The sequence below is a fragment of the Prionailurus bengalensis genome, chromosome B4 (assembly GCF_016509475.1).
Source record: "Prionailurus bengalensis isolate Pbe53 chromosome B4, Fcat_Pben_1.1_paternal_pri, whole genome shotgun sequence".
NCBI lineage: Eukaryota > Metazoa > Chordata > Mammalia > Carnivora > Felidae > Prionailurus > Prionailurus bengalensis.
This window is the reverse complement of record NC_057358.1, coordinates 67,296,765-67,322,564: the sequence shown is the minus strand read 5'-3', so window position 1 is coordinate 67,322,564 and position 25,800 is coordinate 67,296,765. Positions and strand designations below refer to the sequence as shown.

General features: G+C 37.3%; 1 protein-coding gene across 1 annotated transcript in view; it reads left to right on the top strand.

Moving 5' to 3' along the window:
* SLC2A13 (solute carrier family 2 member 13) overlaps positions 1-25,800 on the top strand; it is a 376,609-nt gene that overhangs the window by 238,681 nt on the left and 112,128 nt on the right. The window contains exons 5-6 of the mRNA XM_043563328.1: positions 2,646-2,809; positions 10,233-10,353. Of these exons, the coding sequence (XP_043419263.1) occupies positions 2,646-2,809; positions 10,233-10,353 (285 nt within the window). The remainder of the gene's footprint in view (positions 1-2,645; positions 2,810-10,232; positions 10,354-25,800) is intronic.

Below are 25,800 nucleotides of genomic sequence, written 5' to 3'. Positions count from 1 at the left end.
AAGGTAGCAAGTGGGTCTCAATAATATATTTGTGGGATTTTAGTAACTCACGTAGCTTATACAGTAGATACTCATAAATCTTAAAAGAACAAATGATAACGTTTCCTGACCTGGCCAATCTACCACAAGATTCCATTTTAAAGGGAGGTTTCTGATTCCCAGGCCACTATTTGGTTACATTCTGCCTCTAAAAGTTAAGTATTGTAAAAGAAATTTTCTTACATACCTAGGGAACATTTTCATTGTAAGTAAAATTTTGACGCTGACCAGTTTACTTTGTTTGATGCCATTTCCCTTTTTTTTTTTTTAAATTTTTTTTTTTTCAACTTTTATTTATTTTTGGGACCGAGAGAGACAGAGCATGAACGGGGGAGGGGCAGAGAGAGAGGGAGACACAGAATCGGAAACAGGCTCCAGGCTCTGAGCCATCAGCCCAGAGCCCGTCGCGGGGCTCGAACTCACGGACCGCGAGATCATGACCTGGCTGAAGTCGGACGCTTAACCGACTGCGCCACCCAGGCGCCCCCATTTCCCTTTTTAACGCTTGGAATTTCGTGGATTTTATTGTATCAAAATGAAAACATCAAAATAATCTGTGTTGTTCTTTTCATGGGTCTGTTTGCAAGAATTATTTTGTGTGATGTATTTGTTTTTATTTTTTAAATATCAAGACGACTCTGAAATGTAATAGAATAGCATAGCAAGTATCAAATTCTTTGACTTTAAATACTTGAATTTTCTCTCAGTGCTTCTATTTTCTGCCTCTCTAGATTTGTTATTGATGTTAATTTCTCAGCGGTTTTACATAGGTCTGACCTTGCTGCACAAGTCTTTACGAAAATGAGAATGTATATGGTAGAACTTGGAAACTGTGAAACAGTATTCAGATGGAATGAGTTATTTTCATAACTTTTATTATCACTTTACACTGTGACTGCAAAATGTTCACAATTTTCATGATGATGGAAGTAATTCCACTGGGAATATCTCTTTTTTACAACTGCTGTCAGAACTCAAAATCTTAAAATGGTTGGCATAATTTTTAGTGTGATCAGCAAAACACATCCTTCATGTTGCATAATAACTTATAAGTTCAGTTTACTACTTTTAAAAAGGAAAATTTTTATTAAGATGAATGAGTCTGCATTGTTAATGTTTTACATAAGAATATGATCATTAACTTGAGAAAATAGTAGAAGGAAACCATTGATAAATCATTGAAACATAAATGTATTTAAAACAGATTGTGTTTTTGAAATACTATGAAACTGTTGATAAATATCTGGAAACTGTAGGTTGTAATTGTAGAAATATCTAGCTTGGATACCCACTATCTGGTTTGGGTAAAGATTTGAATTCTGTCACTTTTCATAGGTGATTCACCAGGAATATTTTGCTTCCTTTGTTTTAAGGATAGCTTTATTTTTTTAATTTTTTTAAATGTTTTTATTTATTTTTGAGACAGAGAGAGACAGAGCATGAGCAGGGGAGGGGCAGAGAGAGGCGAAGACACAGAATCTGAAGCAGGCTCCAGGCTCTGGGCTGTCAGCACAGAGCCCAACGCAGGGCTCGAACTCACAGACCGTGAGATCGTGACCTGAGCCGAAGTCGGACACGTAACCAACTGAACCACCCAGGCTCCCCTTTAGGATAGCTTTAAAGTAATCTTCTGATTTAACTACTGATACTTTCATCAGAAAAGGAATATAAAAAACCTGACTTCTTTAAATGTACCAGAGGTATCTCCTATTGTGCATTATGACTTATTAGAGCTAGTCTCCAGTAAATTCATTTAGAATAAAATTAGTCTATAGGGCCTAATCATGTAGATCGTGCTAGAGACTTCCCTCACCAAAGATTATACTTTTCTAGAAACCACAAAACCATTCTCATGTATGTCATGTCAGTGTCTCATCTCCTTACAAAATGCCAAATAAATTGACACATTCTTCTTGTGTCTTTAAGGATATTCCTCTACCAGATTTCTGCCATTATATCACACTTTACGTATTATATGAAACAAGTCTATCCTTTTGAAGTACATAAGTTTATAATGTATGATGACTTCTAATTCATTCCATGGACTTGGAGTTATCCTTGATTAGCATTTTAGTCATAATGAAACTACCAGTTGCCACTGCCCCTAGTTTTGGAGTATATTTCACTTTTAAAGCCTTCAACTCTCTCTGTCCTTTTTTTAAAATTTTTTTAATTTATTTTGAGAGAGAGAGAGTGCATACATGCATACCTGGATGTGTGCAAGCAGGGGAGGGGCAGAAGGAGAGGGGGAGAGAGAAGACTCCATACTCAGCTCTGAGCCTGATGCAGGGCTCGATCCCATGACCATGAAATCGTAACGAGCCAAAATCAAGAGTCAGACACTTAACTGACTAAGCCACCCAGGTGTCCCACCCTCTGTCCTCTTGCTTGAGTATCTTTTCTTGATTATACAAAGTTCAAGATAAATTTATCTTAGCAGAATCTCTGTCCTATGATCCTTTAAACACTTTGCATGGATTCCCATGTTAACTTGATGGTATTACTATAGCTCTTATGGTCTTTTTTAGATCTACTATATTTTTCTATGTGAATAATTGTTTCTTTGAATAACTATCAGCAACAATTGTTTTATTCTTTCCTCACAGGTACTACAGTGCAACCATTCTGCAGATGTCTGGTGTTGAAGATGATAGACTTGCGATATGGCTGGCTTCAGTTACAGCCTTCACAAATTTCATTTTCACACTCGTGGGAGTCTGGCTTGTTGAGAAAGTGGGCCGCAGGAAGCTTACCTTTGGGAGCTTAGCAGGTAGGTGACTGGATGAAGAATTCAATTACAAACTTTTCTCTAATGATGGCAAGTTCACCTTCCAAAATACAATACCAATGCTACTTACGATCTTGTTCTCATAGCCAAATGATAGAGTTTTTTACACAAAAAGTTTTTTTTTTTTTAAAGAACTTAACGTTATGATATGTAACTAGAATGTGACTAGAAACTTGAATTGTAAGAACAATTTGAGTCTACAGGGGTAACGTTCTGCTGCTGTTATTTTTGAGTTCTGCTCAAAGGTACAAAAGTGAAAAGAATAATTGTGCTTTTTTGTTCTTCTTTGAACAATTTGATATTCATAAACTCCCTTTTAATCATGTTTTATTTTTAAGTTTGGTATAATATGGAAGTAAATTTGGAGGTTTGTTTTTTTTTCAAAGCTCTTTCAGCAATATAGTGTCAGAACCATATAATTTCTTCACAAAGCAGGGGCAGACTTTTTGTGTTTGAATCAGGCTCAAATTCTAAGGTAAATTCTGGTTGGTTAAGTGTGTTTTCTGTAACACCTAAATAAGACAAAGCCTTTCTCATTTCAAGTATCTTTTGTCTTTGAATTCTGTACATTTCATTATTTATTTCTTTGTTAACACAAAAGCCTGTTTCATTTGACAGGATGAGACCCATCTTTGCCAATGTCTTCTCTTGTTGCATCATATACTTTTCTTATTTTTTTCTTACATACAGATTGCTAATTATCAATTATCTGTCCTCCAGTAACTCCTTTATAAGTGTATTAGAGTAAGAAAAGATTTTTTCATTAAAATGTGAAGTTTCCAGGCCAGCATGAGCTAACTTCTATTTTAACCAAATTATACCTTTAAACACTGATCTAATAGCACTGCTTCAGGCACTCATCCCAGATTTTAATGAGAAAATACATTCTGAGCTGCAACCTCAGTTATTAGGAACTTGTAGTCTCTGCCATCCCTGCCTCCAGAAGGAAGAGTGGAATGCTTCTTTCTACCCTCTGTTCTTGCCTAACCAGTGGGAGGACTTGAGTCTGTCATGTAAGTTGAACTGAGGGGAAGGTGAACAAAAATGGTCTGATTAAGAGGCAAAGGTAATCACAACAGCCCAGGTACACAGGGAAGCAGAAGGGCAAGTGAGGAAAGGTGAAGGACAATGAGGCTAAAAACCATCCATTCATAAACTTGTCAAACACTTATGTGTTCATAAACGCATACACCAGAAGTGTTTAGTCTGGAAAAAAGACTAAAGGGAGACCTAAGAGATATCTTATTCTTTTTTTTTTTTTTTAATGTTTGTTTACTTTTGAGAGAGAGAGAGAGGGACAGAGTGTGAGCAGGGGAGGGGCAGAGAGAGAGGGAGACACAGAATCTGAAGCAGGCTTCAGGCTCTGAGCTGTCAGCAACAGAGCCCAACACAGGACTCGAACCCACGAACCATGCAATCGTGACTTGAGCCAAAGTTGGCCGCTCAACTGACTGAGCCACCCAGGTGCCCTGAGAGGAATCTTATTTTTGCAGATGATAGATGTTATAAGGGCATAATTTTTACTTGATAGGAGAAAAATATTCTTTTTAAAAAAATTTTTTTTTCAACATTTATTTATTTTTGGGGACAGAGAGAGACAGAGCATGAACGGGGGAGGGGCAGAGAGAGAGGGAGACACAGAATCGGAAACAGGCTTCAGGCTCTGAGCCATCAGCCCAGAGCCTGACGCGGGGCTCGAACTCACGGAGCGCGAGATCGTGACCTGGCTGAAGTCGGACGCTTAACCGACTGCGCCATCCAGGCGCCCCAATAGGAGAAAAATATTCTTAATAGAGCTTTCCAACAATGAATTCGGCTGCCTCATTAGGATGGTAAACTCTGAACTGAAGGATAGATGACCATCAGATAGTGATGTGATAAAAATAAATTCCTACAGTTGATTAGAAATTGGGTTTGCTGACTTCTGAGGTTCAGATCAACCCTATGAAGAGGTAAAAGCTACTTTAAACATTTTTAAATAGATACCTACCCTTCCTTTTCAACAAGGCCTCCATTAACTGCTACTTCAAGAGGTCTATTTTTTAAATAGAATTTCTGATTAAATTTGGCTTTTGAGATCTGGGGAAAACTGCTGGTTTTGAGATCAGGGAAAAACATCTTTTCTGGTAGCCTTGGTCCCTTTATTTCTTGTGTTCCAATGAGAAATTTTCTCATCAGTTGAGGTTTTTCAGGCTTTGTAAATCTAAAGCCATACTGCTTGGGTTGGAATTTTATGACTTTGGGCAAGTTTCCATTTTCTCATAGGTAAAATGCAATTAATTATAGTCCCTACTTCATAGGGTTTTAATCAGAACTGAACACATTTATACACGTATAGCATTTGAAACTCTTCCTGACACAGTAAGGTGCCTAGCACATCTTAGCTATCACAGCATTATTATTGACAGAGTGATTCTTTGTTGTTTTAACCATAATGTGAAACCAATATGCATCATCAGAATCCAGGAGCTTTCCTGAAGCCTTCTAGCTGATGTCATGTTTCACCTCTCAGTGTAGGTACTCTGCTCCAAGGATTTCCAGAGCCCATCCCTGACTATTAAGAGGAAGTATTAAGACCATTAATTGGGGGGACAATACCAAGAGATTTCAAGTACTGGTTTTTATGAGCAACCCATAGGCACTTTTCTTTCCTGCCTTGATTTCTTTTCAGCCAAAACCACCAACACCCCAGCTCTGCACATTACTAAAACCATGCACTGATTGATCTGGCATGAAAGAGATATTACATCAAGTAAACACCTGATTTTCTTGTTATGTTGCCAATTAAAGTGATGATGTAGATATTACAGTGGATTAGGAGGTGAAAGGCCTAGTTTTTATTTTTTTTCAGTTTATTTATTTCAAGAGAGAGAGCAAAAGAGAGCAAGAAAATGCCAGCAAGAGAGGGGCCGAGAGAGAGAATCACACGTAGCCTCCACTCTGTCAGCCCAGAGCCCAAACAGGGCTCAAACTCATGCGCCATGAGATCATGACCTGAGCCGGAGTCAAGAGTAGGATGCTTACCCGATGATTGAGCCACCCAGGTGCCCCAGAAGGCCTAGTTTCTTGTCATAGGTCTCCCCTTTTACCTGTACATATACATGTAAATAGGACTGTTTCGTGCAGTTCTGGTTTTTAACTGATTTAATAGGTCCCAGTAGAACCTAATGACAAATGGAAGATTACACATTCAGAAGAAAACTTGCTGTTTCACAGCCTTGCTAGTGGATTAGTATTACTCCAGTGTGACCCTTCCAGTAGATGCTCATTTCACTTCCTGATACCAGTTGATTCTTACATACTTATTTCAGTGTTTTTGATATATACTTACACTTATAAGTTATATACTTATTTAAATGTTTTATTTTCATTTTTGTGTAGGTATAAATATTCTTATAGTGCTAACTATTAGAATACTGTTTTATTTAAAATTTTCTAAAATTAGCCTAGAATTTTTAAATCTTTGATTTGATTTTGTCCCCTGTCTTGCATTTTTATATGATCTGTTTTTCTAAGTTTGCTTATTTTGAGAAAGAGAGAGCAGGGGAGGGGCAGAGAGAGACGGACAGAGAGAGAATCCCAAGCAGGCTTCACGCTGTCAGCACAGAGCCCAAAGCTATTGAGATCATGACCTGAGCCAAAAGCAAGAGTCAGATGCTTAACTGACTGAGCTACCCAGGTACCCCTGATTTATTTTATCATATTGGGTTAAAAATAGTGGGAAAAGTTAAATCAAAATAATTTTTAAATAGGCACTCATTCATTAAAAATTACAACAAATAAACTATGCATATCTAGACCTGGACAAAAGAACTCTTTATACAAAGAAATATAAAATATAGAGTCCATGAGTAATTTTAAATGGAGGACATTTTATGGTATTCTTACCTTAGAGCTTGGTCAGATAAGTAGTCTTTCTTGTAAATACTACAAATTTAAAGACAACCTCTTGATTCTTTTAATAAAAGGTCTATATCTATGTAGCTTTACTGTAGTTAATCAGAAAACCAGAAACACTGTTATTTTTCCCCAAGGATCTTGCTAGTAGAATATTTCTGAAAACATCACTCAGAGGCTGTCTCCATTAAAATTACCAGAGGTACTTATTTTGAAATATGCATTCATGGACCTTATCCCAGATTTATTAAATTAGGATCTCTGAAGACGGGGTCTGGAGCATGTACTTTTTTTTTTTAATATAATTTATTGTCAAATTGGCTTACATATAACACCCAGTGCTCATCCCAACAAGTGCCCTCCTCAATGCTTATCACCCATTTCCGCCTCTCCCTCACCCCCATCAACCCTCAGTTTGTTCTCTGTATTCAAGAGTCTATTATGGTTTGCCTCCCCTGAAGCATGTACTTTAAACAGGTTCCCCGGGGGCACCTGGGTGGCTCAGTTGGTTAAGCATCCAACTCTTGGCTTCGGCTCAGGTCATGATCTCATGTTTTGTGAGATCAAGGCCCATGTTAGTCTCTGTGCTGACAGCACTGAGCCTGCTTATAATTCTCTCTCTTGCTCTTTTTCTCTGACCCTCCCCTGCTTGTAATCTCTCTTTCTCTCAAAATAAATAAATAAATTAAAAAAAAAAAAAAAACAGGTTCCCCAGGAGATACCTGTGTACACAAAGTGTGCTTTATTAGAGTCATGGGAAGGGGAATTACTGTTTTTCTAAGTATTTATTAATTATCCAGCCTTGCATCAGGTAGTTAATGTAACTTATAACATCTGATATTTTTGAGCATGTTATTTATCCAACACACTTCACTTTCTGTGAAGAATATCTTTATTAGGAAAATTATATCAGAATCGCAAAATTTCACAGTATACTTAGTTAAGAGAAACTCTTCTTTTAAAATATAAAGAATATACCCAATGTGCACAGAACACTGGAGAATATCTAAGGCCTTCCTTAATTGGACTTAAATCTGGGTTGGAGTAATGATTCATCAGGCAATAACTATAATTTGAATACTGACAAGTCGCTGATAAGATATCTGTAAGTTATTAAATGAAAGGAAATAGACAATTCAAGTAGTTTTAAGCCTTAAAGGTATATGAATGAATATATGACAGGAGTAGGTGATCGTTTTAAAATTTATTCCATAAATGAAGTCGTTTAAGATACCATTTCCTTCCCTTAAGGAGGTTATCATCTTGAAAGTTTATTTTACAAGTCATATATGTGATATATCAATGATATATGTGATATATCACATATATGTATAAAATAATTTATGCCCAAACATATGTGATGCCAATAACCTGGAGATCTATTTAAAACTCAAATGTTTGATCCCCATTTTCTGAAGACTGATTCAGAGGTTTATGTACATCCCAAGCATTTGCTTCCGATAGGAAATCAGGACTGAGAAACACTGCTATATGTAATAAAGAATGGAAAGGTATAATATTGATTTTAAAAAAGATTGTCATCCAAAATGCATTAAGATAAAATTAAATTTGCACTTAAGAAGGGTTAAACCTTCAGCTCTTTAGGAATTTTGTGTATCTAGAATGGTCCATTCACCATATTTTGCTGGTAAGTTGGACCTTTTCAGGCATAGATGCAAGAGATATGTTGTATATATTGTAGAACTCTTGACTCAAATATGTACCATATTAACCCTGTGACCTCACAGATAGTCTGAAGATTTTGTTTTCTTCAAAAATACTCAATATTGCAAAAGTCTGTGGCACTATGGTCCCTTCATTCAACCAATACTTGTAGGGATCTGCTGTGTGCTAGGCATTAGAGTTGGAAGTCCGTGAGTCTGTGGTAGGTACACCATCTTAGAGTTTACATTTCATTTGTAAATTATTTGATTATTTGATAAACACGATGAAAGAAAAGTATCCTGTTTCCTTACAATGTTAAAGTATCGAAGTTTCCAGGTTGAAAAAAACACTTAAGGACCTAGGTTCTTTGATAGAGAAATTTACAGTAAAATTCATGGTTTGTCTTATTTGAAGAGAGAGGGATGATTTTCATAATAGACCCAGTATATCTCCTCTCTTTCCAAAAGACCTCTTTTCATTTTCCTAGTTCAGGGCTCTGATAGTCTTTTCAGAAAAGAAACTCCTGAAACTATTCCTAGTTCTGAGTTTAAGCCAACAAGGGGAAAACAAATTATGATTTTAGGTTCATGGCATTTTTTTGGCCCAATATGGCAAAATGGACTTCCTATCTCCCCTTCAGGCCTCCCCTTCCTTCAGCTTTTTTCTACAGTTTTGAGTGTGTGTTGCTGCTGCTTCTTATGACATAGTATTACCAAATACATGGTATAGCATTACCAAAATCTTTCAAGTTGAGTATGGTATTTAAAATTCACTGCAGTTCTGCAAGGTTAAGTATTTTCACTAAGCCCCATTTTATAGAAGACAAAATTGATTTTGGGCGTTGCCCAAGATCACAAGAGTCAAGAAACGGCAGAACTGGAAATTAACCACAGATTTAATTTGACCCATCCCCTGTATCTTAAACACATACACCCCAGCCATTATATACTCCCATTGCATTCCACAGCGCTCCCTAACGTTCTTCTTTTATCCATTCGTTTAATAGGATTTGGGGTCATATCTTAAATTATCTCCCAGTTTAATCAGTAAAAACTTTACTACTATGTAAATACCCTCCCTAATCATATTTTCTTTCTTCTTCCTTTTTGTGACTCTTTTTTGTTTATCCTCACAGTGACTAGAACAATAGTCAAATATGAAAACTTTGTTTTTTACTGTCAGGATGTCTCTAAGGGTCTCAAAAGTGAGCCTTTTAAGTGATGCACTTAATCACTCTTTCTACAACTTAAAATCAAGGATTCTACTTCCAAATACCAACAGGAAAGACAAATTAATGCATGTGATATATCATCTCTGGAACCTTAAAGTCATGAAAAAAGAAAGCTCCTCTTCCTTGAAAAGAAATGTTCTTTCAGCTGCTTTTGAATTGTTCAGCATGTTTTTAGTTTACTGATTTGGGGTCTTACATGAGAGAATGCCATTAGAACAATTTTCTTGGCAATGAAAGCAACATGTGGTGCGAATCTATTGCCTTTCATTTTTCTGACATCTTGGGCACGTAGTAATGCTGGTCGTGTTAATTGATTTTGAGACTGTCAAAAATCCAATGTTTTCTGGTTTTTGGTTATTTAAGAAAATTATCACCAGTCTACTGCTTGGCTAGCAAATATATTTGCTTTGAATTTCACTGTTTTCTTGTTTCACAGTGAATGTGCTAGTGAGTTTTTCTGATAATCTGTATATTTACTAGGAACATTTTTTTCAATACTCCAATGAAGATAAAGGTGTTTTTTCAGAGATATGTCTTGGAAAACCCAGTCTGGTTTGAAATAATGTTGCCAACTATTCTCTGATGTAAAACTTGTTTTGTTTTTTTTTAAAGGTACCACGGTGGCACTCATTATTCTTGCCTTGGGATTTCTGCTATCAGCCCAGGTTTCCCCACGCATCACGTTTAAACCAGTAGCTCCATCAGGACAGAACACTACTTGCACAAGATACAGGTGAGTTTTCAGAATGGTCCCTTAACCTAACTCTAGTACCTTCTAGTACCTTTTTGTTTACTTTTAACTTTTCTACAATTTGAGAGATAAGTAGAAGCTTGCATACAGAGGAAGGTAAGGGTGGGAAAGGTGACGGGGAGGGACCACCAGAAGGAGGAATAGCATTTGCAAAGACTCGAGGGTAAAATAGTTAAGGAAAAAGGGAGTTTGACACAATGTTGATGATGTTTTTCTGGAAATTAAAAGTTGGGATTGTTATGCAATCTAAGCAGAAATACTGTGAAACCATTTTAGATTATATACGACTCAGTGGCATCTACATTCCAGGTAAAATAAATAACTTTAGTGAGCAGTTAAACTCTTCTGTGATATACATGTCTGATATAGTAGATTATAATCTGCATATTCTAACAGTCTTCACAGAGTTCCACAGGTATCCCCTCATTCATGTAAGCAGAAAAGGAAGTTTTCTTTCACTGCTGGGGTTCTTCTAGAGCATTAGAAAGTAGAAAGAGATGGTGGAAGAAAGTGAAATATATTCTGATGGCCAACTGCAGGTGTAGGGGCTCCAATGTTAAGTCTAATGATAGACACACTGTGTGATTAGAAGTTGGAGAGATGGATGGATAGACAAGTGGACTGAAGAATGAACAAACAAATTAATTAGAGATTGAGCAGAACAATTATCTAGCAGCAGAGTTTCAAAGTTTATAACTTCATTTTAGTGGTTGAAAAGGCTAGCAGCCCCTTTAAAATATATGGCTAGAACAAGACCTAGCTTTAAAAACAAAATATGATATTCCATCAGCCTCAATTAGATGGACACAGTCAATAGGTGAATGATTTGTTAATTTATTAACTTTTAGTCAGATACTCCTGTATGAAATTAAAACATTACATGGATATACTGAATTCCACTTGGGATCCACTTGCAAGTTCTTATTGAGCGGGTATTATATTTATGGTGGAATTCTCATTACAATAATGAGGAAGCTATATATTGCTATGCCTTCCTGGTCCAAAATTCTGATATTCACTTTCCTTTAGAGATAAATGGTTGTACTCCTTCTTTCTCTTACTAATAAGGTTACTTATTCATTGGCTTACTCATTTTTTTAGTAGTCTTTATCTTGTTCTAAAGAAGACTTAAAGATAAAAGAAGTTAACTTTAGAATAGACCATTCCTAGATGTAGTGATGTTTACTTTCTTTGGACATCCCACATCAACTGCTAGATGATAGAACCATTACCAGAATTCTGCGTGCTCCACTTTTTTTCTTTTTTCTTTTTTTTTTTATGTTTATTTTATTTTTGAGAGAGAGGGCAAGTGAGCGGGGGAGGGGCAGAGAGGGAGACACAGAATCCAAAGCAGGCTCCAGGCTCTCAGCTGACAGCACAGAGCCCAGTGTGGGGCTCAAACTCAGGAGCCAAGAGATCATGACCTGAGCCAAAGTTGGCAACTGACTGATCCACCCAGGTGCCCCTTCTTTTGTTTTTCTTGATGGATATTTTAAGTAAAATGTTTTCAGCAGTTACTTCTGACAAATTATTTAAAAAATCACTGTTGTTTGAGCAACAACTCTAGTATGATATCTGATTTAGATGGAGTAATTTAGATTCAGAGTAAGACTGATAACATGCATGGTCAAATCATCTAAAGATAGAAAGTCAGCTGGAGTATGAGAAAAGTTTTATGAGCTTCTGATACACAAAAAGAATAAATAACTTTTGAATGATTTTCATAATAAATTAGTTTTCTTGACATCAACTTTTAAAGTTTAAATAAAAATACTTATTACCCTAATATAGTTTGCATAGAAGTTTATGATTATCAACCTATTAATCCTTCTGTTCCTTCTAAGTTGTCATCTACCTAATATCTCAACACCAAGGTATAATGGAGTAGGAGAAGTGATTCAGCCTACTTTATTCTCATCACAAAAATGGGCAGCAGTTTTTAAAGCAGAACCAAATTTTTGATGTCCTTTGGGAGTTGGTAAATGTGAAAAACGGTTATATATTTTGTGCCTTCTTTCAGGGTAACATATTAGCCTTTGTGGGTATTTGACAGTGTGTATATATAGTCTGAGTGATTTTATAAAATAGGCCTGCATTCCCCTTACTTATTTTATTCTGTTATCCTTACTGATTTTGTTCTTGTTTTTGTTAAGACTATGTATACATTTTCCCCTTTAAGATAAACATGAAAGTCATGTTTGTAATACAGTACCATAGGATGAGTAATGTTTAGGCTGTAAATGTAGGTGTTGTGCTTTTCCCATGGAATTGAGCAAATAAGACAGATTTAAAAGGGAAATTGATTTAATATCTACATTAAAAATATTGTATACTATTGATGGAAGTGTAAATATTTATTCTTCATTTCGGAAAGAATACAGTTCTGCCTAATAAAAATTAAATGCCTATGCCCACTGACTTAATACTTCTATTTGTAGAGATCTGTAGACTGTAGTGATGAGTATGTAATCCATTCCAATTAGAGTCCAGTAGATGATTTACAAAAATGAATGGTTCAAGAATGGTGGTTCTTTTTTAGTTTGATAGATATTCATTATGTGGCAGGCATTAATGTAGGTTTGGGCCCATAATATTGTAGGTTGAGGGTCACTAAGTATTTGAACCCAAGAGATTGACGATTCTAAATATTTTCCAGTGTGAACTTCCCATTTTTGGATTGTTTTGATTTTTTTTGTTGAAGTGTAATTAACATGCAGAGCTATATTAGTTTCAGGTATACCTTTCACATTGGTGACTTATTTTATAACTGTGAGTCTGTTCTTCTTCATTCCCTTCACCTATTTCTCCTATTCCTCCATCCACCTCCAATCTGGTAACCACCTTTTGTTATCTATATTTAAGAGTCTGTTTGGATTTTTGTTGTTTCTTCGTTTTGTTTTTTAGATTCTGCACATAAGTGAAATCGTATAATATTTGTCTTTCTCTGTCTGACTTAATTTCATTTGGCATAATGCCCTCTGGGTCCATCCATGTTGTTGCAAATGTTAAGATACCATTCTTTTTTATGGCTGCATAATATATAAATACTGTATATTCTTTGTCCATTCATTTACTGGTGGACACTTGGGTTGTTTCATACCTTGACCATATGTATAATAAACATAGGGGTGCATATATCTTTTTAAATTAGTGTTTTTGTTTTCTTTGGGTGAATAACCAATAGTAGAATTATTGGATCACCTGATAGTTCTATTTTTAATTTTTTGAGGAACCTCCTTCCTGTTTCCTGCAGTTGTTGCACCAATTTACTTCCTGCCAACAGTGCAGGAGGATTCCCTTTTCTCCATATCCTTCCCAACACTTGTTATTTCTTGTCTTTTTATTTCTAGCCATTCTAACAGGTATTAAGGTGATTCCTAGCTGTGGTTTTGGTATGCATTTTCCTGATGATTAGTGATGTTGAGCATCTTTTCATGTGTCTTTTGGCCATCTGTATACCTTTTCTAAAAAAAATGTATATTCCGGTTTTCTGTGCATTTTTTGATCAGATTGTTTTTCTTTAGTGTTGACTTGTATAATAAGTTCTTTATATATTTTGAATATGAATACCTTCTGGGATATGTCATTTGCAAATATCTTCTCCATTCACTGGGTCACCCTTTTGTTTTGTGGATGGTTTCCTTTGCTGCATAAAGGCTTTTTATTTTGATGTAACCCCAATAGTTTATTTTTGCTTTTGTTTTTCTTGACTGAAGAGACATTCATAAATATGCTGCTAAGGGTGGTGTCCAAGAGATTACTACCTATGTTTTCTTCTAGGGGTGTTTGGGTTCCAAGTCTTACATTTAGGTCTTTAATCCATCTATAGTTTATTTTTGTGTATGGTATAAGAAAGTGGTCCAGTTTCATTTTTTTTTAATGTAGCTGTACAGCTTTCCCAACACTATTTATGGAAAAGACAGTCTTATCCCTTATTGTGCATTCTTCCCTCCATTGTCATTAGATGATTGACCATGTAAGTGAAGGTTTCTTTCTGGATTCTTTTTTTTTAAACTGTTTATTTGAGAGAGAGAGAGAGAGAGAGAGAGAGAGAGAGAGAGAGAGAGAGCGCGCGCAAGAGAGAGAGAGAGCGCAAGAGTGTGCACACACTGCAGAGGAAGAACAGAAAGAGAGGGAGACACAAAATCTGAAGCAGGCTCCAGCACAGAGCCCAGCACGGGGCTTGAACCCACGAATCATGAGATAGTGACCTGAGCCAAAATCAGATGCTCAATCTGCTGAGCCACCCAGGTGCCCCAAGGACTCTCTATTTTGTTCCATTGATATATGTGTCTGTTTTTGTGCTAGGACCACACTGTTTTAATTACAATAGCTTTGTAGTATATCTTGAAACCTAGGATTGTGATACATCCAGCTTTGCTCTTCTTTCTCAGGAAAGCTTTGACTAGGTCTTTTGTGGTTCTAATACAAATTTAGAATTATTTGTTCAATTTATGTGAAAAATGCTGTTGGTATTTTGATAGCATTGCATCAGATCTGTAGATTGCTTGGGGTAGTATGAACATTTTAATGATATTAATTCTTCCAGTGTATGAACATGGTATAACTTTCCATTTGTGTTGTCTTTAATTTCTTTCATCAGTGTCTTATCACCTTCAGTATAGGCCTTCCACCTCCTTTGTTAAATTCATCCCTAGGTATTTTATTCTTTTGGTACAATTGTAAATAGAACTGTTTTTTTTAATTCTCCTTTTGCTACTTCATTATTAGTATACAGAAAATGGAAGAGATTTCAATATATTACTTTTGCATCCTGCAACTTTTCTGAATTCATTCAGTTGTAATGGTTTTTGGTGGAGTCTTTAAAGTTTTCTATATGTAGTACCATGTCATCTGCAAGTAGTGATGGTTTTATTTCTTCCTTACCAATTTGGATGCCCTTTATTTCTTTTTCTTGTGTGATCACTGCCATAGGATTTCCAGTACTATGTTGAGTAAAAGTGGTAAGAGTGGACATCTGTGTCTTATTACTGAACTCACTGGAAAATCTTTCAGTTTTTTACCATTCTTAACCATTTTTTTTTTACCATTAATATGATGTTAGCTGTGGGTTTTTCATATATATGGCTTTTATTATGTTGACATATGTTCCCTCTAAATCCACTTTATTGAAAGTTTTTACTGTTAATGGATGTTACATTTTGTCAGATGTTTTTTCTGCATCTATTGAGATGATCATTTGGTTTTTATCCTTCCTCTTGTTAATGTGACATATCACACTGATTGATTTGTGAATATTGAACCACCCTTGGATCCCTGGAATAAATCCCACTTGATTATGGTGAATGATTTTTTAAAATGTATTGTCGAATTCAGTTTGCTAATATCTTTTTTTAGGATTTTTGCATTTGTGTTCATCAAAGATACTGGCCTGTAGTTTTCATTTTTTGTAGTGTCCTTGGTTTTGGTATCCGTGTAGTACTGGCCCAAGTTTTCCTTCCTCTTCTATTTTTTGGAATAGTTTGAGAAGAATAAATATGAACTATTCTTTAAGTGTTTGGTAGAATTCATCTGTGAAGCCATCTGGTCCTGAACTTTTGTTTGTTGGGAGTTTTTTGATTACTGATTCAACTTCATTACTAATAATTGTTCAGTTCATATTTTCTGTTTCTTCCTGATTCAGTTTTGGAAGATTGTATGTTTCTAGGAATTTATCCATTTTTTTCTAGGCTGTCCAATTTTTTGGCATATAATTCTTCATAATATTCTCTTATAATCCCTCTGTATTTCCTTGGTATCAGTTGTTATTTCTTATCCTTCATTTCTGATTGTATGTATTCATGTCCTCTCCCTTTTTTTGTTGATGAGTCTGACTAAAGATTTATTATTTTTATCTTTTGAAAGAACTGGGTCTTGGTTTCATTCCTCTTTTCTATTTTTTTTTAGTCTTTATTTCATTTATTTCCACTTGAATCTCTATTATTTCCTTCCTTCCACTTGCTATGAGATTTAATCATCTTTTCCTAGCTCTTGTAGGTGTAGAACCAGGTTTTTGAATTTTTTTTTGTTTCTTGAAGCTGGCTTGTATCACTGTAAACTTACCTTTTGTAACTTCTTTTGCTGTGTCCCAAAGATTTTGGACAGTGTATTTTCATTTTCATTTTTCTCTGTATGTTTTGATTTCCACTTCTATTTCTTACTTGACCCATTTATTGTTTAGTCTCCATGTGTTTGTGTGTGTTCCAGAGTTTTTTCTTGTAATTTTTTTCTAGTTTCATACCATTATGGTTTTCATACCTACCATTATGGTAGGAAAAGACGCTTGATAAGATTTCAGCCTTCTTAAATTTATTGAGAATTATTGTGTGACCCAACATATGATCTGTGCAGTTGAAAAGAATGTGTATTCTGTTGTTTTTGGATGGAATGTTCTGTATGTATCTGTTAGGCTCACCTGGTCTAATGTGTCTTCAAAGCCACACTTTTCTTATTGATTTTTCTGTCTGAATAATCTATTTATTGATGTAAATAATCTATTTATTGATGTAAATGGGGTGTTAAAGTTCCCTACTCTGATTGTATTACTCTCAATTTCTCCCTTTATGTCTGTTAATATTCATTTTATTTTGGTGCTCCAATCTTGGGTACATAGATATTTACAATTGTTATATCCTCTTGTTAGGTCAATCCCTATGTCTCTTGCTACAGTGTTTTTAAGTCAGTTTTGTCTGTTGTAAGTATTGGTACCTTGGCTTCTTTTTGCACCTCCATTTTCATGAGATATGTTTTCTGTCTCTTCGTTTTCGTTCTGTGTCTTTAGGTCTGAAGTGAATCTTATGTAGGCAGCATATAGATGGGTCTGATTTTTCATTTATTCTGTCACCATATGTTTTTTGATTGGATCATTAAGCTCATTACACTTAAAGTTATATTTGATATGTGTTTCCTGATTGCCATTTTGTTCATTGTTTTCTGGTTATTTTTAGTTATCTGTTCCTTCCTTTTTACTCTATCCCCCTTATATTTTGATGGTTTTCTTTGGAGTTATGCTTGGGTGCCTTTCTCTTTCAATTTTCTGTATCTCTTATAGGTTTTTGATTTGTGGTTACCATTGGTCTCATATATATCTGGTGTGTATAGCAGTCTGTATTGATTGTCACTTAAGTTCAAACACATTCTAAAAGTATTAATTCTTTACTCCCCCTCAATGTCTTATGTATATGAAGTCATATTCTGCATCCTTTTATTTTGTGTATCCTTTGACTAATTTTTGTAGGTATAATTGATTTTACTTCTTTTGTGTTTTCATCTCCATACTGGCTTTATAAGTGATTAATCTACTTCCTACCTTTACTATATGTTTGGTTTTTTTTTCTTTCAGAATTTTCTTATTTCTCATTATTTCCACTTAAAGAATTCCCTTGAAGGTTTCTTGTAAGGTTGGTTTAGTGGTGATGAACTCCCTTAACTTTTGTCTGGGAAACTCTCTATCTCTCCTTCTATTCTGAATGATAACATTGCTGAGTATTCTTGTTTATAGACTCTTTCCTTTCAGCACTTTCAATATATCATGCCAGTCCCTTCTTGCCTGCAAAATTTCTGCTAAAAAATGTTGTTAGTTGCATGGTGTTTCCCTTGTATGTAATGGTGTTCTTTTCTCTCATTTTTTTCTTTGCATGCATAATTTATATTTATTGATTTCCTGGCTTTCATTAGCCTATGGATAACAGCAAAAATGCATTACAGAAGAAAACGAATAGTGTGAGAGTGAACCTTGGCATAATGGATAGATCAACACATGCTTGGGGTAAATATAAAGCTTTGTTAATTATCATAAGCAGTTACAATTGATGAGTGATATTTCACTACGTATCTTTCAGCTGATTAATGGCATTTTTAGAGTCATTTTAATGGGAAGCTGATAAGTTGGCTACATTTACATTTTAATCAGAGTATTTATGATAGAGGCAGCCCCAGAAACTCATTGGCAGATGATCAGGCAACATTCCCTGAGGGATTGGGGCAGGGAGTCAGCTTTGGAATATGGCCACTTACCTATTACTTCTGTTATTTATCCAAAAGTGTCTGTATGGGGAAGGGGATGAGAACTCTAATGGCCTCCTCACCACTGGCCACACTCCTACACTCCAGTTAATCTCCAGGAGAAAGGGCCAGATGCTTGTCATGCCCAGAGAATGGAACCCCGGTCACACTTGCATGTCATCTGTCACTGGGTGTCACATGCCAGTGCCATAGGCAGTAGTAGCAGCTCCTAAGCTTCCTCACCAAGGATTCCACATATGAGGGAGAGATCTTGGCCTGAGGAAAGACAATACTCTTGGGGCCTGCTTCCCCTATTTCCTAACTGGGTTGACAGCCAACTCAACAATCTCCAAGGAGAGCACAGAAGAGACCACAGCTCAGATCCAGAGGAGCATCTACTCACATATATTACTCAACAGCTCCCATTTTAAACCTAGAAGCAGGGCCTGCACCTGAGTTGTAAGCCATTAAACTCTGGTTCTATTAAACAAGAACAGGAGTTAGGATGTGGAACAGAGAAAAGTTCTTGAAAGGAAGTAAAGAAGTAAATCCTCATGTAGCCATACCTTTCTGCTCCCTTTGGAGGAGAGGGGAGGATCCCTCCTCTGGAATTTCCATTAGGAGAAGAATAATATGGAAGCTTCCATTATCCTCCTGAACAATTACATGTTCGGAAGTCAGGAAGAGGCAAAAGCTGTCTCCTAAGCTAATACTTTGTTTCCTTTTTTTATTTTTCATTACTTAAAACTTCTCCCTTTATCATTACTTTTTGTCATTTTAATGGCTATGTCCTTTGGTGTGGACCTCCTTGGGTTCAACTTGTTAGGGACTCTCTTTGCTCCTATACCTTGATGTCTGTTTCCTTGCCCAGATTAGGGGAGCTTTCAGCTGTTATTTCTGCAGATAAGTTTTCTGTCCTCTTCTCTCTCTTCTTCTTCTGGGATCCCTATGATATGAATGTGTTACTGATTATTTTTTATATTTTTATCTCTTTGTTGAAGTTCTCACTGAGCTAATTCACTCTTAAGTCTAGTGAGTATCTTTGTGGTCATTACTTTGAATTCTTTATCAGGCATACTGCTTATCTCTGCTTCATTTAACTTTTTTGCTGTGATTTTGTTTATTTTTTCATTTGGAACATATTCCTCTGTCTCCTCGTTTTGTGTAACTCTTTATGTTTGTTTATGTGTATTAGAAAAGTCAGCCACATCTCCTGATCTTGAAAGTAGTGACCTTGTATAGAAGAGGTCCTGTGGTGCCCTGTAGTGCAGTCCTTTGTGGTCACTATAACCAGGTCTCAAGAGGTGTCCCTTGTGTGGGCTGCATATTCCTTCATGTTGTGACTAAGTCTTGATTGATTTCAGCATGGCCAGTTGTAATGACCCACTTTGCCTAGTGTGGGCACACTGGGCCAGCAATGATCCCTAGGCTGTTAAGAGGCCAGTCTGTGGCAGCTATGGGCTTTTTGGTGGGTAGGGCCAGCAGCCAGATGAGCTGTCTGCAGTTAGCCCTCACTGAAAGGCAGTGCTTGCTCCCTTGCGCCTTGCTCCCAGGCTCTTACTGGTGGTTGGAGCCAGCAGTTAGCCTGGTTCTTGGCAGTTAACAAGCTCTGCCATAGCTGCAGGTACACCAAAGGGCAGCAGCTAAGAAGCTCAGCTGCTGGAACTGCAGATACTCTGGTATGTGGGGTTATATCTCCTGATTCCTCATGGTGGGAGTAACTTGGATGTAGCACCAGTCTTTGCCCAGGTTGCTTGCAGGGTCTGGTGGAGCAGGAGACAGTTTGGAGAGAAGCCTGCCTTTGCCAAAGTGGGCAGGCTGTATGGGGTCCACAGAAAAGTGCTGGGGTGGGGCACATGGTGCTAGCAGAGTAGATGGAGAGTATTAGAACTGGGTCCTCATGCATCCAGCTATCTAGGCTGGGGGATGGGGAAGAGAAATGGTACCTGCAAGCACTTTTGTTCCCGAGAAATTTCCTGAAGGCCCCCAAAATTTCCTGAAATTACCTCTTCAGCACGTGTTCTAAGATAAGCCAGTAAATTTTCACATACACCTCTAGGTGCTTTTCAAACTGCTGCTTTGGTTGTGTGTCTCAGATAGAATTATTTTGCTGACTCTTTCAGCGAAGGGACTCAGTTTCCTACCACCTTCTGCTCTCCTGGAGGTAAGCCTGTTGATTGTTAAAGTTCCCAGAATCAAACCCTGCTTATTTTTTTTAATGTTTATTTATTTTGCAAGAGAGAGAGTGAGAGAGAGCACAAGAGCATGCAAGCGTGTTGGGGAGGGGTAGAGAGAGGGAGAAATAGGATCCCAGGCAGGCTATGTGCTCATGAACCATGAGATCATGACCTGATCCAAAATCAAGAGTCTGACGCTCAGCCAGCTGAGCCACCCAGGTGCCCCAAGCCCTGCTTATTTTTAAAGCTCCCCAAGTTAAGACCACAGCTGGGTGTAATGGGGACTCATATTCACAGTGAGGGTCCCAGGGACAGGTGTGGCTAGTGTGGTGGTATTCCTTCCATTTTTTTTTTTTTTTTTTAACGCTTACTCATTTTTGAGAGACAGCGAGTGATCAGGGGAGGGGCAGAGAGAGAGGGGGGGAGACACGAAATCTGAAGCAGGCTCCAGGCTCTGAGCTGTGAGCACAGAGCCCGTTGTGGGGCTCAAACCCACGAACCATGAGATCAGGACCTGAGCCAAAGTCAGATGCTTAACCAACTGAGCCACTTAGGCACCCCTCCTTCCATTTGTGATTAGTCTCACTAGTAGGCTTGATTTCCAACATTCATCCCTCTTATGCTTTTTGATGTGGCCTTCTCTGTATGAGTAGCTGGACAGTCCCTTCTGCCAGTCCTTGGGTTGTCTTTAGTTAGTTGCAGAGATGTAGCTGTTATCTCAGTGTGTCCATAGGGCAAGGTGAGTGCAAGATTCTCCTACTCTATCATCTTTCTCCAAACTCCAGAATATTTCAATTTTTTAAATTATTGATATTTTATTCCAAGACCTGGTTCTATTTGTGTGAAGTGAATTTAAAAGACATATTTCAGATCTTCTTTTTACTGTACAGAGATGGAGATAGAAGCAAGTTGCTGTAGTCAGATATTCAGCCAACTGAATAAAAGCTCTCACAGGGTACTAACCATGACTGGGAGAAGTAACTCCTTTGTGGGTATCATCTAAATCCTAGATCTGTAGGGGCGCCTGGGTGGCGCAGTCGGTCAGGCGTCCGACTTCAGCCAGGTCACGATCTCACGGTCCGTGAGTTCGAGCCCCGCGTCGGGCTCTGGGCTGAAGGCTCAGAGCCTGGAGCCTGTTTCCAATTCTGTGTCTCCCTCTCTCTCTCCCCCTCCCCCGTTCATGCTCTGTCTCTCTCTGTCCCAAAAATAAATAAACATTGAAAAAAAAATTTTTAAATCCTAGATCTGTATAAGAATATATATACATATACTGCCAATACGGCCTTTGGCTTCATACTCTCATATTACTAATGTACTATTTCTTCTGTATCCAATTAAACATATTTTCTTATGAGAGCTATCGAAGCTTTGAAGATTCATACTTTTGCTAAGTAACACTTTCGTTGAATCTTTGACCGTTTATTATTTTCAAGTGTGGTGTAATGTATATGTAAATCACTATCATAAAATCCTTCAAAGTAGACAGATATTTCCTAAACTGCATTTTGTAGAATTTCAAGGTACCCTTGCCCTAGGATTTTCATCTCATTCATTCATTCATGTATTCATGCATTTACTTAAAAATATTTATGGAACACCTCCTTATAAGGTTATAGTAAGGGTGAATTAATATAAGAAAATGGTGTCTGGGACATAATAAGCATTCAGTAAATGTTATAGAATTGTTACAGTGAGTAAAACTTATAATTGGAGATGACTTTGGGATAATGGGTCGTCTTTCAGAAAAGATTACCCTGTGGATAGGATGTTTGAACTGAGCTCTGAAAGGGGGAGAGGAGCATGCCTAGCAGAAGAAACAGCAGATGCAAAGGTCATGCAAGGCACAGGGAACTTGGCAAGTGCAAGGAACTGAAAGAATGCTAATGCAGTCAGAGAAGCATAAGAAAACACTGGTAAAGTAGGTGGAGCCAGATAATGCAGGACCTCAGAAGTCATGTGAGCTACTCTGATCTTCAGTCTAGGAACATGAACCCATTGAGAAGTTTCAAGCAGGGTAGTGGCTTGGCCAGATTTTCAATTCTAAGCTTTCTCTCTCGGGGTGGGGTGCACAGAGGGCAGGCATGTGCTCATGTAGGGAGATTGGTTATTAGGGTTGTCTATGAGAGAGATAATGGTTGCCTGGACTATAGTGGCAATACTGAAGATAAACAGAGTAATTCTAGATAGACTTAGGAGAGAAAAATAAAGAGGAATTAAATAGTAATTGATTAACTATGAGCAACTAGGTAAGGTAGAAGAGATCATGAAAATAAAGTGGGGTTATTGGGTGAGACAATCACTATATTTTAGTAGGAATTTACAAAAGAGAATGGGCCTTTGATTCATTTTTATTTTATCTTTTAAATTTTCCTATTTGAGAGTCTTACTTAGAATCTTCTAAGGAAGTGTTTAAGCTACCCATCCCTCATTCCCATGGATCTGCCTCACCAGAATAGTGGAGGATGTTAGAAATTCTCCCTCAGGTGATTGGAGTACATCTTCCATTAAAAACCACATACCATAATGCTTCAACTTTTTTAAATGCCAGCTTCTTTTCTTTTTTTACTCCCTTGAACATTGTTAAAGCAATAGTACAAAAATAATCAATGTGGTCCTTTTTCTGTGGCATACTATTTTCATGTTTTCCTGTCCAGATGAAGTTTACAAGCATTGAAATTGACAAACTGTTGCTTCATTATAGGCCTCCCTACGGTGATCACGCTAGTTTTGAGAAACTGTATATGCCTAACTAATTAGCTCCTCAAGGTTTATTTACAGTAAAAACATTTTTGCATTCCCTACATTTTTCCTTCTCCTTTCACCAACCTTGTGTGATTTAGCATACATTGTTGGCATGACACTACAAAACTATTAGATTCAATCATAAAATTTAGAAATGTGCAGAAACCCCAGTAGCCCCTAATTTTTTTCTCAGCATTTAGCATCCTGGTGAAGATGTGTTTGTATCCAGTAATTCTTAGCAACTTGACAATGAATGTAGTATTACACTATAAATTGAAACATTCCATTTTGGTCAAATTTTGTTTCCCACCTAGTGATTTCCTTTAAAATTAATCTACTTTAATTTTTTTGGCCTGGTTATACAGGCTAATATGCTTTGAAGTTACAGAAGAAAATATGTCTGTTGAATAATATCCATAGACCTACTTCAGATGAAGATAAATGTACATAAAGGGAAAATAAGCATTGAAATAGAAAGCCCATCATATACCCTTATCTCCAAATAGTTATACATGTCTTTTGGTAACATTTAAATACCCAGGCATGAATTTGACACCTGGATGAGAATTGTGCAAGAGATTCTTGGAAGTAGTTGGCCACTTACGGGACATTTTCATTTTCTTCATGACCTTTTTATCTTCATGCCTTGGCACTTGGCCAAAGACCTACAAAGCCCCACAATAGCAGGATCCTGTGTTCAAACTTGTGTTTGCCATAGTCAAGCAGTGTTTCTTGGGAAACCAGAAAGACAAAAAGGAGGACTCTAGTTTAGCTGTGCAGAGCAGGGAAACAATATCGCAGGAAGAAGGAGCATCATGTGGACAGGCCCTCCCCAGGGAGGGCTTCTTCAAATAGTGTACCAGGGAGGTGAGGTATAGCAGGTCAGCAGTAGAATGGCCCAGAGATAGACTGGATGGCAGGCCAGTGACAGACTGTTCTGGAGCCTCGTAAACCATGAGAATTCAGAACATTGTGTTAGATTACTGAGATGTCTTTGAAGGGTGTTGAGGTGAAATAATCTGATTTGTGTTTTTAAAAGCTCGCTCTGGCTGCAGAGTAGATAACTGATAGAGAAGGACCAAGGGGGCTAGAGGGAGATGAAGTAAAAGAGCTCAGTAGCCTAGGCAGGAAGTAATGCAGGGTTGACACTGACTATGAAGACATAGAGACTCAGTAGGTTGGAGGGGAGTGACAGGGCTGGGTGCTCAGGTAGATGACATGCAAGGACAAAAGCTTTACACACAGTTAGAATCATAGTCAGGTGAGAGGAGCCCAGGGATCTGAAACTTGACTCTCGTCCACCTCTCGGAAACAATGTTCCAGGGGTGTAGGTCTGCAGACTTCCTCGTACTTGCCTATTAAATATAGCAATAACGTAGTAAGAACAGTACTTAGTATTTGCTGTCACTTCTATTCTTCTATTTTCATTCCTTCTGGAATTCAGAAGACTCTTTGAGAAAAGCTCTTCTGAACTTGTCCGTTTAGGTTTGAAGTAACAGAAAAAGGTAAAGGGAAAAACATGTATCTCTGATAACCCATAAGGACCCTTTGTCTCATTCAAGAGCTCTGGTCATTGTAATGAATAAATAAAATCAACCTGGAAGAGTTCTGTTCACATTTCAAGCCAACCTACCTTAGATTATCATCCCTACTTTGTTCTGTGTAAACAAAAGGAATGCACCATCCAGTACTGTGACAGCAATAGACTACAGCCATAACCACTGGGGTATTTCCCTATAATAACGGCCAAGGGCACTGCAAATAAAATGAGTACTAAATGGAGTTTCCCAAAAACTTAACTATTCTCCAATTAAGTTTAAATAAAATAAGATCACCTTCTTATAGATTATGATATTGAACGAGTGATGAAAACAGTTCAGGGATTAACATTTAAACATTATGGTTTGTTGAATTGCAGCATTTCCATCACAGTGTAAAGCATGTTACATACACCCTACTATCTATGTTTTCCCTTTATGTGAGGTAGGGAAATACCTTTTGCAGTGGGCCATTCTTTTATTTTGTTTTTTAAGCTTATTTATTTTGAGAGAGAGCATGTACACAAGCAGGGAAGAGGCAGAGAGAGAAAGGGAGAGAGAGAATCTCAAGCAGGCTCTGTACTGTCAGCGCAGAGCCTGACACGGGGCTTGAACTCATGAACTGTGAGACATGACCTGAGCCAAAGCCAAGAGCTGGCCACTTAACTGACTGAGCCACCCAGGCGCCCCTGTTTTATTTTTTAATACAAAGCATAACAATCTGGTTAAAAGACTCTTTTTAGTGAATGTAACTTCAGAAACTATTTTGGTTAACCGGGTGGTTGGTTGGTTGGTTGGTTGGTTGGTTGGCTGGCCAAGAGAGGGGTTGGCTGGCTGGCTGGAGTTGGAAGAAGGTAGGTGACACTGACTAAAGGAAGTTTCATGTATAGTTTCATAATCCTGGAATTTAGGTATATTTGGTAGAAAATTTGGTAACACTTTGTTGCTATAAAATAGTTGTTAATGTA